We start from the raw sequence: 20,110 nt of genomic DNA on the forward strand, positions 1-20,110 counted from the left end.
TATCTAATAATGCAACACTGAATTGTTGTAACAGTCTGATAATCTGTCCAGGATACTCCACCTCGTACGCTACATCAGTATGACAGACTTGATATCCACCACCTGCTACTCTATATTGGATAAGCATTCAAAATAACAGTATGGACAGACTATTAGCTGTCAGAGATGAATGAAGCCTGATGTTATTCCATTTGCATCTTTTAAATAAATACACAATTAGCCATTTTGCTAATCTAATTACACTGTTTAGTTTACATGGTGTAGTCTTTTCCTCCTTTTTAGAGGACACCTGTTTCTCTTTTGAATTGTTTTTAGACTAACTGTTGAGAAAAAAAACTGTTTTGAAATTGAAATTAGGTGATGTTTTAAATACTGAACATATGGAGAGATTAAAGAAAAACTGTTAAATTAATTTGCAGGTCCATATGTCTCTAGATAAAGTTTGCAAACTTTAGTTTGGTATTTATGTAAAGGGTGATTTTAGGATATGAAATAAACTATTACATAGTTACTGGTACACAGTAAACAGAGGACAATACATATATGCATATTTCAAAGAAGTTGTACAACTTTTAATAGACTGGCTAGTCCTCTAGCCTCCATAGAGGAGGTGGGTGAGAGGAGGATGTTAGCCAAGCTAATGCCCATTATGGACAACAGCTCTCACTCCCTGCATGAGACTGTGGAGACTCGGAGCAGCTCTTTCAACAGTTAACAATTACAGCCACTGTGTAGGACGGAGCATCATTGCAGGCCCTACATCCCAACAGCAGTCAGACTGTACGATAGGCACATAGGATAAATACTTGCTGAGAAAAATATGCGTGTATATATTATCATTCCTGCTGCACTTTATTTATGTATTTTAAAAAAAACTTTGATTTATCTTTTAGAGTATTTTGCTGTGTATAGTATTGTACAAACCAGTCTTGTGTAGTGTTTATTTGTAAATCATTTTTCTTATTTATTCATGTATTTTAATGGTTTTCTGAAGTATCTCTAATTCACTTTTTCTTTCTGCCCCTCGTGCTACTGTAACAAGTGGATTTCCGCAGTGTGGGTCTATATCTAGACCATATCTATATCTGCATCAGTCTGTCTGTATCTGTCTAGCTGTAGGAAATGCAGAAAAAGAAGAGTGATTTCAATCTTAGAGTTAAAACTCATTTGACGAACCACACTGCTTCAGTGACTGGATGGACGGATTTTTAACATATTTTTGGGGAGGATCTAAAAATCTATCAGGTACTTCATATAAATTTTGATGATGTGTTAATTAACTCATAATTAGCATTATTTGATCAATTTAAGTTATTTATTTGTCTGTTTATTTATTTTTCAATGCCACCAGCAGTTTTTTCATCTTTGAACGTTAAAAAAATAAGCCAGTTCAAACTAAGAAATGATTTGTTTTATAAGCTGAAATCTCAAGAAACTATTTGTTTGCTTGTTATCAGTAGTTAAATATTTCTAAGCGACGTAAGCAGGCTATGTTATTCTCCTGCACGACGCACAAACTCAGACACGGTAATATGTAAATATATATTCTAAATAATAGTTTTGATGGGACAAATTAGATTTGACTACTACATATCAATTATCCTTAACTACCTCCCGACTGATTGTCATATATTGCTAATAACTGCAGATTCTGGACACTTTATAAAAGTTTAAGACGCACAGCTGAGCTCGGGAGTTTTTCATTCATTTGCTGGTGAATTATTTTGGCTCCGCCTCCGAGATTTGCTAGAAGCAACAGGAAGACAACCCAAAAGGGGTGCAGGCTTGAAGAAAAAAACACAGTGGAGGCCGAAATCATCTCGGTGTATTGGCTTCTCCACAGCAGATCCACTGCTGGGCTTTAAACCTTACCGACCTGCCACTTGTGACCCGTTTGTATGCGAGTTATACGTGGCAGATTAGTGAGCATGTCTTCCTTATAGAGCTAAAGTGAGCTTACCTGCCACAGAAGAGAGAGAGACAGACGGGCGAGGTGAGTACAGTATCTGGGCTGACGATTACTCGAAGCCGCTTGCGATCAGAGTGTGTGACACTGATATTTATGTAATGTGGTACAGATGTGGAAATGGAAGTTGCAGGCGGCGATTTGCCTCATCCGCTGCTTGCTGTAGTTTGCTGTTTTCCCTGCCACGTCAGTGAACATGTAGGTGAGGAGGAAAAAGTCCATGTGGCCTGTTGTTGCTGCACTTTGTTGCCAGTGTAATTAACAAAGGAGCGCTATGGAGGAGCACCACGTGTCGGGACAGAGCAGGCTTTCTGTGTGCCCTGGCCTGCTTTCTCTCTACCTCCGCCCACTGGCCTTCAGCGTCACTGGTTTGCATTTTGCTTAGAAGAATCAGTAAATGAATGAAATGTGTGGAGGTAACTGTGAGCTTCACGACCAGTTCTGGCAGCGATCAGTGACCCCAGTGTTGTCAGACGCTGAAGCTTCCAGATGTGCAGCTGTAGTGTGTCCCCTGGTTGTGCAAGCTGTTCTATGCTGGAAAAGGAAACCGGGAGATGTTTTTAGGGTGACAAGTCATGGGTTGTTCACTTCCTGAACGACTCACAGCTCAGACAGTGAGACCACAGAAAGGCTGATCATTCATTATGAGAGTCATTGCTCTACAGGCAGGCTGTGGTAGTTTCACTGAAAACCACAGGGCTGTTCTGTTGTGTCCTGCTGTGAAGACAAGGGGAAAACACTGCTGGCACTAGAGCCCGACGGATTATTTATTCTGACCACTGTCAACCAAGAATGGGGCAAAATGCACATGCAGTAATCCTCTCTACTGGTTCCTCCTGCCAGATATTATCAGTACATGTTTGACAGGGTTTCGCACATTTGATTCATTTGATGTCCGTCACAAAATTGTGCTTCCCACAGTTTGTTTGAGTCAATAAATGTAGATATTTGATCTGCCTGCTGCAAAACATACATTTGAAACCAGTTCTGGGGAGCGGGGATAAATATTTAAGTCAGCCCACACAACCAAGTGCAGCCTAGCCCAGACCAGTTAAACTGGTGTTAGAATTGTGATGGGAAGGTTTCCTCCCTGACTCCCAAACCCCCGAGAACCCGCAGAACCAACATGAATTACAGAGTGCCTGCTTTGTGACTGTTCGTGGTCATTCATTATAAAGTGAAGGAGTAACCAGGTTGCATGCAGTGAAGAGGCAAGTGCAGTGCATATCATTTATTATCTCGACACATGTTGAGTACCGCTGTATCATGACGCCTTTGTTATCACGGGCAATGTTTTGGCCTATCATATCAAGCGTTAGTAATTTCCTGCCCTGATATTAATTTGAAGCAAATACAAAGGAACTGAACGCGGCCTGATAAATGGAAGTGCTAACAACTAGATTTTTTTTGTTGTTGTTGCTCTTTTAACCTCTGAAATGTAAGGTTTAATTTAAGTGTTGTATGCAAAGTTACTGACAAAGGTGTCGACTTAAATGAGGAGTTAAAGGTGAATATAAACTTGGAGTCAAATTATGTTGCTAGCTAGTTTACTGCTTTTCCCCTTTCCAGGCACATGAAACATGCTCATATGTTCATATTTATATATTAAACCAAATCACAACAACAGTCACCTCCAGGCACTTTATACTGTAAGGTCAATGCACCAACAATCAGATGATCCCCTATTATCAAACACTTGGCGAGAGTGGGAAGGAATAACTCCCGTTTAACAGCAAGAAGCCTCCAGGCTCAGGGAGGGGCGACCATCTGCTTCGACTGGGGTGAAGCAAGGAAGACCGGACAAAAAGCACACGATGGGAGAGAGCCAGAGTTTAATAATAACAAATGATTAAATGATATAAACACATAGTGAGTGAAAAAATGTCAGTGAAGAAGAAACACTCGGTGCATCATGGGATGCCTCCAGCAGCCTATGCCTATTGCAGTATAACTTAGGGTCACCTGATCCTGCCCCAACTATAAGCTTTGTCAAAAAGGTTTTTATGTAAATATATCTTGATGGCAAAATTGATCTCAGTGTTATTTAGAGAAGTGAGTTCTGTTTTGTTTTTTGCAGAAGAGAAAGTTTTATTTGCATCCTGTATGTCGGTTCATTTCTTAATAATTTCGAGAGAAATTTTGGTGGATTCATGTCAGCAGACAAGTCTGACTCAGTTTTCTTTGCACAAGAGGAAGAGTTGCGGTAAATTAAAGCAATACCTCTTCCTCTTAGTAACAACAGTTTATATTGACTACATGTGGTTTATAATTGCCGTTTGTGGTTTGGGAGCACGTCTGGATATATAAAAACAACTGTAGGCAATATTAGTCATTTTTTATTCTTAGTAACTAATTACTGATTACTTCCCCCAAAAAGTAATCCAGTTACTTTACTGATTACTTATTTTCAAAAGTAATTAATTACTTAGTTACTTAGTTACTTTTTAAAAACACGATTTAAAACCTGAATAGGTGATAAAGTGATAGACCTTTCAGCCCAATTCTACTTTTTCTGCATAATCCATCATACAAAATGTAATCAAATGGAAAAGTCCCTTTTTAAAACTTTTATTAGTTTTAATCTTTTAACTTTATGCATCAAGCAAAAATTTAATTATATGCAACATTCTCTGACTGGAAGAAATTTGTTTAATATTTAAACCTATTTTCTGCACATTCCAGCACATAAAATAATTTTTTTTTGTGTGTTTACACTCAGTCTTTCAAATAGATGCAAGTAAAACACAGCAGAAAATAAATAAAGTCAAAGACTCAGCGGTCCTGTTGCTCTATTTTCACCTGTAAAGCAGGAGCGGGGTAGGCGGAGGTTTACCCTGGTGCAGGTGAGCCGCAGCGGTCAGTGGAAGAATCCGCGAGTTTCTCTGTGAGTTTCCCATTACGTCGTTGCGCACTCAGTGCTTGCTTGGACGTTTGGGGGGGGGGGGTTTCGCTGTAAAAAGAAGTTTTCTTCCCACGCACAATGCTAATGGACACTAATGTTTTTGTCACTTTTTATGGAATCAAACTCAAAATAAGGTCAGTACTTCCACGCTTTAAACACTGTGCGCTCATACTCTCTCCCGCACTCGATATATTATCCACTGTTGATCTGCACACAGCTGTTGTCACGAACGTCGCACTTGCTTACGTCACTGTCATGAGACATTCTCGCAAAAAAATCACGGTTTTAGTAACGCAGTAACGCAGCGTTCCTACGGCAAAGTAACGGTAATCTAATTACCGTTTTTGCAATAGTAATCCCTTACTTTACTCGTTACTTGAAAAAAGTAATCGGATTACAGTAACGCGTTACAAGTAACGCGTTACTGCCCATTTCTGGTTGATACAGTATTTTAGCCGATGCAGTGATCCAGTGGATTATTCATTCATTAAACACTTTGAGATATTAATAACAAATCTGAACTTGGCAGGTTTCTTTCGTTCCATATGGACATTTTCTTCTCGTGGAAGATGAGGACTGTAAGATTTTTACTGAATTATCTCTATGCTGACAATAAGCCCATAAGTGCACTCTCTATTTATTTGTTTTCCATCTCTGGGCTCATATAAAACACACAGAGATGCTTTCATACTGTGTAAGCCAAATATCTCACAGCCGTTTACAGTGTTGGACTTTGGATTACCTGTTTTGGAAAATGACATTAGCAGCCAAATCCAGAAGAGAATGAATTCCTTGTTGAAGTGTTGGACTTTGAGTGGATTGTGTTTCTAGTCCTTTGTTGCTGTGCCTTTCTTCAGAAAAATGTAAGTTCTAGGCCTACTTCATCTTTCTTTTCTCTGATCATCGTTAATGCACAGAGTCAGGTGATGTTTCTGCTCTACTTTTATTAACAGTTTGAGTCACATGAAAATAGGGAAAATAGATTTTGTTGGTGGCAGTACATCAGCCTGGGGATGTCAGGTTACAGTCAGCTTTGTCCTCTACTCCTTTTACTCAGAAGGCATGAACCAAACGGATGGTTTTGCTGTGCTGTGGTGGGTAATAAATACTGTTAAACGAAAGTGGTGCCGAATCCAAAACACTGGAGTCTAGTTTGGTTTGAGGTCTTTCTTTATTTCTTCGACAGCAACACATCGCTCGCTCTGTGACTTGACATAATGGCAGACAAGTCTTGGTCTAAACAAGATCAACAGGTTCTTAAGAGACCCTGAATGGGACATTGTTTTGTTTTCACACTTTAAAGAGAAGAGAACTTCTACCAAGGAGTAAGCGAGCTCAGAATGCAAAAGCAGGGCTTGCAGAGAGATCCGTATCAGGCATTAGAGGTGTAGTAGGTCAAAGGGGTGTGGATGGATGGAAATCAGTTAGGGGAAGGGCTGAGCGGAGGAAGTGCACCAAGCTGCCTTGACAGATTAAAGGCCGAGGCTTTAACAAAGAGAAGGAAGCAGAGGGATGATGTTGTCTCTGGCCGTGTACCTGCTTCCTGTCGGGAGACTGAGGGCTGGAGCGACGGCACAGAAAGATTTTTTGGGTCGAGTGATTGAAGGTGCTTCCTGTGCTGCAGAGTGGTGGGCAGAAGTCCCTCGTCAAAGGACCTCGACTTTAAAGTGGAGCCGCATTTGTTGAGTCACATGACTCCTGCCACTTGTGGATTAAAAACCTAAAATTAATAGTATTTCCCTTTTTTGATGGGTGGGGGGTAAAGGGTGGGGTGGGGGTAGCAGTTGTCTTTATGTGGCAGTTGACAGTTGGGGGCAGGCAGGAAATGGGAGGTGGAGAAGTCAGGTGGGGCCGGAGGGGAGTATGATACGCAACACGTATTCCTGGCTGGAATCAAGCTTAAGATGTTTTTTGTGTCATGCGTTTCACCCATTTCGCAAATAAGACACTTCACATTTGATAAGTATATAATAGAGCACTGATGAATATATCTCCGCTCTAACCGATGTTGGCTTAACTAGCCTTCAAATGCTTTGCAGCTCCAAGCATAGTTTTGTATTACAAACACACAGTGAGAAAAAAAGCAAAGTTAATTCTGTTATGTGCACAAGTCAATTTTAATAATGCTGCTGGGTAAAATATAAAATAACACTAAAATAACATCAAAGTAACTTTTTGTTTGAAAAATCTTAACCCTCTCAAGGCAAGCGTTGCAGATTTGCAACAAGTAAAAGCTAACAACCTGATTACTCCACATACATATTTTATGAGTTTGTTTTACTCAGAAGTACCACTGCAGGTGTTCTTTTGTGCATTAGCAACAAAAACTTAATTTGAGCCTGAGAGGGTTAAAAAACAAATGTGTAAATTGTAAAGTATTTACAGCATGTGTACATTTTTAAGGAGCTACATTAAACGAGCTGAGTGACATTTTTACCATAAGTTTGTCAAGATGTGGGACATTTTTCTACTCCTAAAGCATTTTAGTAGAACTTTCTCAGCCTTTCTGTGTGTATATATCTGTATGGACCTTATCACCTCTTCAACAGGGAGACCAGTCTGTGGCAGAATTTTGTTTGTCTTACTGGGCGAGCTGGGCGATATATCGAGTTTTTAAAACATATCGATATAATTTTCATACGAGATATAAGATGTGACAATATCCTTTATATCGATATAGTCTATGTTACGTTATAATTATAGTTGTGGAGCCGCAAGTTTGCCTCTCTTTCGTCCACTTTTGTCTCTACGCAACGTTACTCCGCCTCGCCTTCACTGAAGACAACTCCCCCTCCTCCCCCATCGCTTCACGTGCAGGCAGCGACAAGATGGACACGGCAAATCTCCGTTAACGAGTTACTGCGCATCGCCCTATGCGTGGGGCTGGACGGCGTCAACGTGCTAACGAGCTAAACATGCTAACGAGCTAACCGCGCTAACGAGCTAACCGCGCTAACCCTAAAATCCTTTCATTCTCTCAAAAGTTGATAGCGCGCCTTATGTATGAATTCTGGTTGTGCTTGATGGCCGCGAACCGATTTTATGTGGTACACGGCGCTCAGCAATCTGTCAAAAATGTTTGAGTACGACTTTGGTAAGCTACGGAGCTGCACCGCTTGATAGATTGTCGGCGCATTACGGCTACCGAGGAGCTTCGCGGAGTGATACGTACTGTGCTTCAACGTAATATTACCGTATTGTGTGTGTATAAGGACCATAAATGGCACCTGTAAGAGACGTGGTTATGAAGCGGATTTCAAACTCCAGGCTATCAGTCACACAGTAAAACTCGGGAACAGAGCAGCTGTGAAATCTGTCTGTCTTTGTTATTACGCTCAGTGTCTTTTAGTTTACATTTTGACTGCACAATTGTGAGCTCTTTGTTTAGCACAAAAACAAAATTGTTTTCTTTTATTTATGGAGCATTATTATTTAATAAATGCTCATAATTTAATTTTGAGTAATTTTTCATGTACATCTGTGCTGTATGTTAATAAAAGTGCCTGTGTGACATCTGGGACACAGCTTTGACTAAGAACTCTCTTTTTGTTCTTATTTTATGGCTTAAAAAAATATCGAGATATGAATTTTGGGTCATATCGCCCAGCCCTATGTCTTACCACTAAATATGAATTGAAGAATTTTAAAAAGCATCCTAGGTCTACCTGTTATAAACATTCAAGTGAAGTACAATTTATCGTTTTTGATAACTTTTTATTCTTTAAGGTTATTAAATGGTAGGAGTGGGAGCATCGTAGAGATAATGGTACAAACTGGCTTTGAAAAGAAAAAAAAACACCTTCACTGACAAGGAATAAAAAGACAGACCACATCATACCTTACCATAAAGACCTCATAGTACCACATCACCCCAGTAGAGCATCCTGCTCTCAGACTGCTGGTTTGTGGTTCCCAGGATATTTAAAAGTAGAATGGGAGACAGAAGCTTCAGCTTTCAGGCCTCTCTCCTGTGAAACCAGCTCCCAGTTTGGATCCAGGAAGCAGACACCTTCTCTACTTTTAGGATCAGGCTTAAAACTTCCCTTTTTGACAAAGTTTATAGTTAAGGCTGGATCAGGTGACCTTGAATCCTACCTTAGTTACACTGCAATAGGCCTAGGCTGCTGGGGGCTTCCCACTGAGTGGTCTTCACTCTCCGTGTGTTTATACATTGCTCTGCATTGATCGTTACTTATTATTAATCTCTGGCTCTTTCCCACAGTGTGTTTTTTGCCTTTCTTCCTCTCGTCACCCTCAGACAGTTGGGGCAGATGGCCGCCTCTCCCTGAGCCTGGGTCTGCTGAAGGTTTCTTCCTGTTAAAAGGGAGTTTTTCCTTCCCACTGTCGCCAAAGCGCTTGCTTGGGGTTTTCTCTTTATCAGAATCAGAATCAGAATCGTGTTTATTGGCCAAGTATATGTGCAGACACATACAGGGAATTTGGTTCCAGTAGATGGTGGCTCTCAAGCACAGCAATGTAAATCACACACACACACACACACACACACACACACACACACACACACACACACACACACGTGTCTATATATACACATTACACATACATACACAAAGCTGTGTAAACCAACTATAAATAACGAATCTAAACTTATATACATAAAATACAGAAATGAATGAGGTGGAATGAATACTACAAAATGTACATAAGGTGCAGCTGCAGTCTGGCAGTGGGAGCAGTGTGACAGGTCAACTGTTAAGAAGGGAGATGGCGAGGGGAAAGAAACTGTTCCTGTGTCGGGTGGTCCTGGTCTGCAGGCTTCTGTACCAGCAGCAGATCAAAAAGTCTGTGTCCAGGGTGTGAGGGGTCTGTGATGATTTTCCCTGCCCGTTTACTGGTTCTTGAGAGGTACAGGTCCTGGATGGAGGGCAGGGGCGTGCCGATGATCCTTTCTGCTGCCCGTACAGTCCGCTGCAGTCTGCTCCTGTCCTGTTTAGTGGCTGCTCCATACCAGACTGTGATGGAGGAGCACAGGACAGACTCAATGACCGCAGTGTAGAACTGGATCAGCAGCTCCTGTGGGAGACTGTACTTCCCCAGTTGTCTCAGGAAGTACATCCTCTGCTGGGTCTTTTTGAGGATGGAGTTGATGTTGGTCTCCCACTTCAGGTCCTGGGAGATGGTTGTACCCAGGAACTTGAAGGTCTTCACAGTCGACACAGGGCTGTCTGATATGGTGAGGGGGAGCAGAGTTGAGGGATGTCTCCTGAAGTCCACTGTCATCTCTACAGTCTTAAGAGTGTTCAGCTCCAGATTGTGCTGACTGCACCAGAGTACCAGCCGCTCAACTTCCTGCCAGTATGCAGACTCATCACCATCCTGAATGAGGCCAATGACAGTGGTGTCATCTGCAAACTTTAGGAGTTTGACAGCCGAGTTCTTGGAGGTGCAGTCGTTAGTGTAGAGGGAGAACTGTCACGGATTGCTGGGGCAAGCCGTGTGGAATGTAGAAAAGGACCCAAAAGGCGGCAGCTCTGGTGCAGGTGAGTGTTTATTGACAGGGGTGTAAGTACAAACAGCGGTGGCGACAAAACATGAAACCGGAAACCTAAACTGGGTAAACTAATAAGACAAACCAGAATGAGGATGCAGGGAGGTCCGGAGAAATACATACGGGGAGACGCAGGGAGACCGAGGGGAAACAACACAGACGAACCAGCAATTACTAAGACAGAAAATACAACTTAAATACACTCAGAACACAGGGAGATTACACACAGGTGGGAGACACAGCTGGGAGTGATTAACATGACGAGACCAGGGAGGCAAACTGAAAACACTCACATAAGACGCAGACCTTCACAATAAAACAGGAACACACGGGGGGGAACAGGGTAAACACCAATTAGAGGTGAACAGAACCAAAATCGCGAAGAGAAAACACAAAACGCTGGGTCAAAAGGACCCAGGATCATGACAAGAACAGTAGTGGTGAGAGGACACATCCTTGGGGGGCACCAATACTGAGGGACCGAGTTTCAGAGGTGATCTCCCCCAGCCTCACTTATTTTTGTAGGATCTTTACCTTACAATATAAACTGCCTCGAGTTGACTGTTTGTGTGATTTGGTGCTATATTAATAAAATTGAATTGAATCAAAATTAAAGGGGTACTACATCATTGAAAACTACAGCTGAGACAGTCGAATGTATTTGCACAGCAACACTGACAGCAGTAGTGAGTGGGCTAATTATCTCAAGAAGTCAAAAGGACTAGTGCTGCTAAAGACTTGCACTATAACCTATAACAACACGAGTCTTTGGAGCAATTCATTCACAAACAGACACTAAACTGAAAGCAAAATGAACAGACGAGGACATTTTTACAGATGTTTGGTCTGGTGGCAAAAGTGTAAGGTCTGCTAGACGAGGGGAAAAGCCAACAGCTGCTGATAGAAGTGGATCTCTGTAGTGGGGGGGTCTTTGGAGTATTAGGGAAAAGGTTTTAAAAATGTAATGTAGTGGAAGAAGTTCAACTGAATAATTTTAGCAAGCTAGAAACTTTTTCACATCAAAAACAGGCTAAAGCTCAAAGAATAAAAGAGAAACTGGTAGCTACCAAAAACATTTGCTATAAAAGCCCCCGCTGTAGTTAAACAGATAAAAGTAAGCATACTGTTGCTATAGAAGGTCATTTGCAAAGTTTAAAAAAAAAACACGAACAGGAAGACTTTCATTGAGAGCGCATGAAGTTCTAACACAAAAGTGCTTTTTTATCGCCAATTCGAAGTTATTTCTAAGATGGACTGCTGGCAGTGTGACAGGAAATATACTTTGTACTCGTTTAGAAATGGATCCTCAAGCACAAGAGCTGTTGAGGAGCATCAATTCATTTTGGATGTGGCAGGTTTGCAGAGATGTGGTAATGAATTTCAGCCTCTGCCTGGTGTTAGCCCGAGGACTTTTCTCTCTTTATTACTGAACAGTCACCAGCTTCTCCCACACAGAATGTCTTTGGGAAGATGATGTTCCTTGTTCGGTGTAGAGAGTTCATAAAAAGTTCATTATGCTGGTTGACTGTTGTTAGATGGGTTTTTATAAGTTTTTTTTTCTTTTTGCATTTTTAAGCAATGCCAGTGTTGTTGTTCTCTGAAGTGGATGGTCAGATAACCACTTGGGTCCAGGCAGTCTTCATGCCCAGAGGGTGAATCCAGCTGACTTTAACGATTTCATTACTTTTTTTCTAGCCTCATCATGTATTTGCATCTTCAACCACTGTGATCGGTCACTTGAAGCAGTGCACTTTCCACAGGACATTAACCGATTGCCAGTAATATCATTATTGCTTTATGTGTCAGGCTCTTTCAACTTGGCCATGGCCCACAGCACCAGCATCCAGTATGACCCGGTGGCAGAAATCGGTGGAGGTGCTTATGGGACTGTTTATAAAGCCCGGGACATTGAGAGCGGGCAGTTTGTGGCTCTGAAGAGCGTGCATGTGAGGACAGACCAAAACGGCCTCCCGGTCTCCACAGTCAGAGAAGTGGCTTTGTTAAAACGGCTGGAGCAGTTCGACCACCCCAATGTGGTCAGGTGGGTGTCGTCTTTTCATCTTGTGATTAAAATGAATGCTTCACACAGGAGTCATGAATTTTCTTACTTCTGCAGGCTTATGGATGTCTGCGCCACCAAGGGAGCAAACCAGGAGACCAAAGTCACTCTAGTGTTTGAGCACGTGGACCAGGACCTTAAGACATACCTAGAGAAAGCGCCAGCACCAGGATTATCTCCAGACCGCATTAAAGTGAGAACTGGCTCCAGCTATATCTACACTAAAAGTTAGCTAAAGTAAAATAACATTGCTGATACCACATTCCAAGCATGGACGGTTCTGCTTATTACTCATTTAAATCCCTGTTCCCAAGCTGAAAGCTGTAAAATATGTAGTTCCAGTGAAGCTCTGCTTGTGTTTTTGCAGGATTTGATGAAGCAGTTGCTGTGTGGTCTTGCATTCCTTCACTCTAACCGCGTGATGCACAGAGACCTGAAACCAGAGAATATTCTGGTAACCAGCCAGGGCCAGGTGAAGCTGGCTGACTTTGGACTTGCCAGGATCTACAGCTGCCACATGGCCCTCACTCCTGTGGTAAGACGTGTATAGAGTAATTTTCCAAAGGATATTGTAATTTTTTTTTCTAACTTTGATTAATTCTTATTGTCGATTTTCTACCATTTCATTGTAGTCAGCACTTCAAAGTGTTTTAGGCAGCTAGACAGTGAAAATAACATACAGTTTCCAGTCTTCAGCGTTCTGGTGCCAGGCATAAACATTTTGGAAAATATGCTTATTTGCCTTCTTGCTTAGCGTTAGATAAGAACACTACAACCAGCAGATGGTTAGCTTAGCGTAAGGCAGGACTGGAAATGGTGGGTAAACAATCCAAAAGTAACAAAAGCTGCCAAGTAGTAACCCCACGCCTCGGTAATTAATGCATTATATCACATTTTTGTGTAAAGATGTTGTGTAAAATCTCACGCCGTGACTTGGATGGGAGCAGTAACTTCCTGGAGTGTTAGCAGATTGCCAGGAAATACTCCAGGACAAACCATGATGCCTCAAAACTACATTTTTATAAAAAAAAAAAAAAGACGTAATATCCAGATTTACTGCACTGGCTAGCATTTTATTACTCATGTTTAAACTGCTATGCCTTGTTTTGGCGTTTTGCTTTTAATGTCACGCACATTTGCCCCATAATTAAAGATGCTGTGATTGTGGCTGTGTCAGCTTATTATTTGTTTTATTTGAATTCTGAAAAATTGTTTTAGTGGTTTAAAAAATGAACAGTAAAGTAACAATAAAAGGCTAGAGCCATGCTGGTATGTCTGTAACTTTAGCTAAATGCTAGCTTCTGCATTAGCATGAGTACAGTGAAAGAAAATTACCTGCTGAAGATGCAGACCTTTGCCAGGCAGGGGCATTTTTCCAGGACTTTTAAAAGGAGAGGCCCATCAATTAGTCAAATGAGTCAGGGAGGGAGGCTCATAGAGTTATTTTTGGTTGCTATCTTAATTACAAGGACAGGAAGTAGCTCCACATGCTTATTTTGGTAGATTTTTTATACCAGATAACCTTCCTGACACGACCCCAAAGGACTTTATGTTCCCTCCTGGGATTAAACCACAGACGTTTTACTGATATAGTGTGGAAGTACTGGAGGAGGCTAAAAAATATTCAATTAAATACGTAGGAAAACAAAAGCACTTTAAAAGTGTTTTTAAATTTAGTAGCTGTAATGATCTTAATGTTCACTAGACCTCCATTAGAAGACGTAGCTTCCCCATAATTATAAAGCACCCTTGCTGCAGATTCAGATTTAGCGACAAAGTAATGGAGCCAATAAAATAAAGAGTGGTTACAGCAGTAAGTATGTTTAATTTTCCTGAGTGCTAGAAAAAAACACATCGTTTTGCTTACAGTTTGCAAATTCAAGAGTTGGGGGGGGGGGGGTATGAGGGGGAGCACATCTTTTAACAATGCTATTTAACCCTATAGCTGTCACTGCACGTAATGGTATTTACGTGCAGTGATGCATTGAGGGGGACAAAACAGTTTTTAACAGAAAAAGGGGCTCAAAACTTTCTTGTCTTCCTATCTTATCTGTAATTTCCGCCCATGGTTGGAGTGACATGACTACGCAATTTTGGAGGGGCAACATGGGGGCCCAGTTGAATATCAAGGGGGGTCGACTGCCCCGCCCCTGCTACTAGATAATGTTTTGTGGAGTTTTTTGCTAAACACTGTCTTTGCACTACGAATAAACTCTTTTACGTGATCTTCAGACATCAGTAAAGCATTTTTTCTCACCTCAACCTGAATGACACACTCTGGAAACATCTGCAAAAAAGCAGCTAATGTGCGAGTGTTTTGTTCTTCAACAGTATTTGACCTGTTTGCGACTCTGTTAGAGCCCAACCCCAAGTTAGAAATTCCCATCAGATCATGATGAATTAGTATCAGCATATACATATTGATAAAAGGTTTTTTTGGTATGTATCCATTGAGCTGTTCTGTTTGTGTCTTCCAGGTTGTGACCCTGTGGTACCGACCTCCGGAAGTCCTGCTGCAGTCCAGTTACGCCACACCCGTGGATATCTGGAGCACCGGCTGTATCTTTGCAGAGATGTTCAGACGGAAGTGAGTCAGCATTCGATTTTTGTGATCTGAGTCACTAAGTTAAAAAGTAGCAGAGGCCTGATTACTCATCCTCTGCGAGGTGTGACGTGAGCTCTGGGTTCTCATTAAACTCCTGAAAACAGATTAGATTGCGATTTTAAATCATCTCCATCGTGCCAAGTAAGTTTGATTTGCTCTGGTTCTGTGTGAAACCACTGCCTCGATAACCATGACATCTTTTAACTGCACCTGTGATAGGGAAGCAGTGTGTACAAAGGCACAAGCCTGGGACTCGTGTCTAGTTTTTTATTTGCTGTTCAGGTTCTGAAACTGTTGGCTAAGGTTAGAGAAAGTTAAATATTTACAAAGTGTTGTTCATTTTTTCGGTTTAAGTCAGGCTGACTTTCTCATGTTTGACATAGATGTGGATCATTTCTTCTTTTTAATCACGTGCAAGAAATATTTAGTAAGATGCCAGGACATGATAGCAAATCCAGTGCAAATGTGCAACGAGGCTGAACATTTTACAGATATATGAACATTTCTGCATTCTGCTTCTGACTGAAACCAAAATATTCACGGCACATTTGCAGTCAGTGTGTGCTCTCTGGTCCTGAGGCACGGGCGGTTTTTAGTTTCTCATATATTAGTACATATATCAGTAAAATGAGTTTTAATAAGGGTAAATTGGTTTAAAGAGTAAATAAAAAAGGTCTTTGCCATAAACATTTTATAGCTGTAACTTAAGATTAAGGTTTATTGAGTTAAACTGTATTTTTTTTATAGCTGTTTAGGGAATGATGATGCTTGGTGATACAAATTTACCATAGAGCAGTGGTGGGTAATTAACCAATAAGCTTAATATTAAGATTAAGAACTGACTTCAGCTCAGTATTAATTTTGTTTGGTGATTTAGAAGTTTAATTTAAGAGACTGATCCTGTGATAGCAGCAATTTTATGAACGTATTAGAGGAGCTTTTAAGTTTAATCAGAAATGCTAAGAAGCACACAGCAGCTCCACCTAGCGGTACAAATGACACATTGCATCAAAGGATGAATGCCTAAAAAACGATCCCTTTGTGAGCAGTTCCTATGAAGATGGTGAGATTCTTATGATTCATCAAAAATGCACAGTGTTATGATGTTGTAGCTTTTAGGCCAAAGGTCAAAAATAACCATCAGCTTCCAGCTTTTAACTCGTCTTTGTTCTGTCTGCGTGTTAGACCTTTGTTCTGTGGAGAATCAGAAATGGACCAACTTGGGAAGATTTTTGAGTGAGTAACAAACACTTTCAGTCACATTAACCCGACTGATCATTCTCGCAACTCCTTTGTCACTGAAACTTACACGTCATTTCAGGGTTATCGGCTTGCCGCCAGAGGAGGAGTGGCCGACTGATGTTACACTATCAAGGAAAAACTTCCCCACTCTCACGGCTCGCCCAATCACGGACTTTGTCCCAGAGATAAATGAGCATGGGGCGCAACTGTTGCTGGTAAGGCTCGTGAATTAAATCATTAGAGCGGCTTTGCATCCTGCCTGGTAGTTGATTTATGTCTCAGCTACATACCGAGTTAAAATCAGGGCATTAACAGATTAAGCAACCTCATATCCCAGAAGAATTTCATTTGCCTTAAACACGAGCCTCAGGAATTCAACTGCTGCGATCCTGACAAATTCCTGTGACTCCTTTTGCTTATTCAGCTGGTTGTGTTAGAGGAAGTGCCCTTTTAAGAAAAGGGTTTTGTTCGCATGCTTTACAGAGTGCTGGTTAAAGAGGAAATATGACTTAAATTGACATTTTAAATGGAATATTTAAAGGAGATTTACAGTAAATGTTCATTCCTCCTGTGATTAAAGGCGTTACCTAACTATTTAAAGTAGACAGAAGATTTTATCATGTCTCCCTGTATGATGTGATAAATAATAGAAACACAAGTGCTTTTACTTCTCGGTTTCACTGCAGAATTGGTAAATAGGACTGAATCTGCCAGTTAATCTTCTCTGGTGCAGGAAACATACCTCCGAGATCTTTTTGCTCCATATTGACATGATAGCATCACACAGTTGCTGCACATTCATGATGTGAATCACCCATTTAACCACATGCCAAAGGTGCTGTGGAGGCCATCCGAGTACAGTGAACTCATTGGCATGTTCAAGGAACCAGTGTGAGATGATCTGAGCTTTGTGACATGTTATCCAGCTGGATGGGTACACCGTGGTCATAAAGGGATGGTCATGGTCAGCAGGCTGGTAGGCTGTAGCATTTAAATGGTGCTCAGTGGTTCTAAGGAGTCCAAGATATGCCAAGAAAATAGCCACCAGCAGCAGCAGCTTGAACCATACAAGACACGATGGAGCCATCTTTTCATGTTGGTTACCCCAAAGTCTGACCCTACCATCTGAAAGTCACAGCAGAAATCGAAAGACCAGCTGACGTTTTTCAGTCTTCTGTCGTGTGAATTGTAGCCTCAGTTCCTGTTTTTAGCTGACAGGAGGAGCACCTGGTGTGGTCTTCCGCTGCTGTAGCACGTCTGCTTCGAGGTTTGATGTGCTATGCATTCAGAAGTCTGCCCATTCCCCTCTGACCTCTAAACTCAGAACTGCCGCCCACTGGACATTTTCTCTTTTTTTCTTTGGAAACCCTAGAGATGGTTGTGTGGGAAAATCCCAGTAGCTCAGTAGTTTTAGAAATACTCAGACTGGCCTTTCTGACACTACAACCGTGCCACATTCAAACTTACATCCTCTTTCTTCCTGATTCTGATGCCCAGCTTGTCTTGACCATGTCTACATGCCAGTTGCTGTCATGTGACTGGCTGATTAGATATTCTTTGGCAGTTCATCAAACTGTCCATTAAAGAGCTCACAACGTACAGTGATACACTTCTAACATCGTGCTACTCTTTCCTCCACAGAAAATGCTGACCTTTGACCCCTTGAAACGAATATCAGCCTTAAACGCACTAGAACATGAATATTTTCGGGACGAGGCGACGTCGACTCAGACAAAAAGCTGAAGTCGTCCAGGGAAGCGCGCAGCAAGAGGTAACAGTGTCGGAAGTTTCGACGTATCAGTGTCATTCACCGCTCTGCCTTTCACGATGTCTGCTTCGGAATATTATTTTGTTATTCCCGCATCACAAAAAAAAAGGTAAAAGTCTGAGAAAGAGGAATGAAATGAGGATCGCTGCTATGGTTCTCAATGTGTAAATGTAACGAGTAATAACGTGTCACGTCTTAAAGGACAGTACCAGTGTTTTTTCACGTATCAGTATCGTCAGCTGGCACTCATAAACACAAAAGTCGTGTCATCGCCGACAAAATGTTCCTCCTGCGACATTTCTGGACGTGTCAGATTAGAAAAGCCATTAGATAGTGAGTTTACTGTAGCTGTATTGATATAATACAATAGGAACAATAACATTGTAAGACTGTGACAGGCATTGAGCTGTATGTAAATGATTTAAGCTAGCTGTGTTAAATTTGTGAGGAAAAGGAACAAGTAGAAGTGGATAAGCACACAAGAACGACACACCTTATAAAAATACTGGTATTGCCCTTGAATTAGCTCAAGAAACAAAAGTATTTTTCTATGTGCTGAAAGACTGAATGGGTGTAGTTCATTTCGTGTTTAACATTTGTCTTCTGTTGCTGCAACCATCTGAAATCAGTCATCACTGCAAATATAAATAAATGTTTCAACCACACTGAGGCTTAATTGTGTTTTATTACACAGATTGGGGGTCTGTGGAATGAATGAAACCGAAAAATGGACTGAAATGTGTTTCTTGAATGAACATGAGGTATAAAATTGTGAATCGTGCCATCGTTAGCATATTCAATTAGACGGTACTGTGAAAGCCCCCCCTCACTTCTTTATTTTTGTTAGGTAAATGGGACTGATTCAGTGCAACAAGTGCGAGTATTTAAGGCAAAACAGAGTTCGTAATATTTAATATTTTGTATGACCACCTTTAATCATCAACACAGCCTGAACTCTCTTAGGCAAGCTTCGTCATCATTGCTATAAGTAGTGTCTTGGGAATAGTTCTCTGGACTTCTTGAGGGGCATTCAATGATCTTCTTTGGATGTTTTCTGCTTTTTATTCTGTTTTTGGTCAAGATGATCTCTCGCTGCTTGAATAATTTTGAGGTTTGGGCTCTGGTGAAGCAGATCCGTCACTGATAGTGTTTTGCTGTGTTTTTTCTATTTAGGTATGCTTCAAAAATAAAGTTACTGGGTGAAGGTTTCCAGTATTACGTGGTAGATAAATTCATAATCACTCATAATTCCATCAGTTTTGACACAAACTCCAACACACTGGCTGAAACCATCACAGAGCCTCCACTGTGTTTTACACATGGCTGCTGTACCTCTCTCCTCACCTCCTCCATACCTGTTGATGACAATTTGAACCAAAGATGTCTCAGATCCATCACGCCATCAGACCTGTTGCCACTGATTTTTAGTCGAGTCCTTGTGTATTTTGGCATTTTTCTGCCTCCTTCACTTTCTTAAGGATGCCTTAATAATCCCACCTTTCCACTGAGACCATTGAAGCTTTAGAGAACAGTAGATGGATCAACTGAAGAGGATTTGGGTTTTTCAGATACTGTTTTTTCTTTTTTTTTTATGCCTGCCACTTCTTCATTTGTTCTGCACGTGTTCAGTTTCTTCAGATTTTTTAAGGAGACGCTGCACAGCATGCCGAGATGTGCCATGTTTTCTACTTTGGGAGTAAACTTACATGAGAAAAAATGTGATATTTATGCCTGTCAAACTGTGCTGTTTGTGACATTTTTGTAGTTATATCTAAAGAAATTTGGGGAAAAAATACTTTTTTATATTTTTCTTTTATTTGAATGAAGTTTTATTTGTCTCATGTAGACATTACATTAGTGCATCCATTGAGTTAGGCGCATTTTTAATGCTTGAATGACTCATAGGTCAGTGTGAAGTAGTTTAACAAATAAACAGTAAAGAAAACTTTGAAAGACCTTCAGAAAGCACAGATTGCTCAAAAGCATTTTAAACTTTGCAAGAAAGTCCAGCTGCTTGGATGTGAACTATAAAGAAATGAGAGTTGGCTGAAAGACCTTT

The 20,110-nt window shown here is 41.0% G+C and overlaps 1 protein-coding gene across 1 annotated transcript; it reads left to right on the top strand.

Moving 5' to 3' along the window:
* Window positions 1-1,747: 1,747 nt before the first annotated feature.
* cdk4 (cyclin dependent kinase 4) lies at window positions 1,748-18,716 on the top strand. Its single transcript, XM_085273778.1, has 8 exons — window positions 1,748-1,993; window positions 12,184-12,418; window positions 12,494-12,629; window positions 12,804-12,971; window positions 14,914-15,023; window positions 16,227-16,277; window positions 16,363-16,498; window positions 17,925-18,716. The coding sequence occupies exons 2-8, from the start codon at window positions 12,201-12,203 to the stop codon at window positions 18,024-18,026; spliced, it is 921 nt and encodes a 306-aa protein (XP_085129904.1). The 5' UTR covers window positions 1,748-1,993; window positions 12,184-12,200; the 3' UTR covers window positions 18,027-18,716.
* The last annotated feature ends 1,394 nt before the right edge of the window (window positions 18,717-20,110 follow it).

Source organism: Mchenga conophoros, linkage group LG5, assembly GCF_057382185.1.
Source record: "Mchenga conophoros isolate Kocher_MC1m ecotype Shallow Benthic linkage group LG5, M_conophoros_male_GT1.1, whole genome shotgun sequence".
In the NCBI taxonomy this organism is placed as follows: domain Eukaryota; kingdom Metazoa; phylum Chordata; class Actinopteri; order Cichliformes; family Cichlidae; genus Mchenga; species Mchenga conophoros.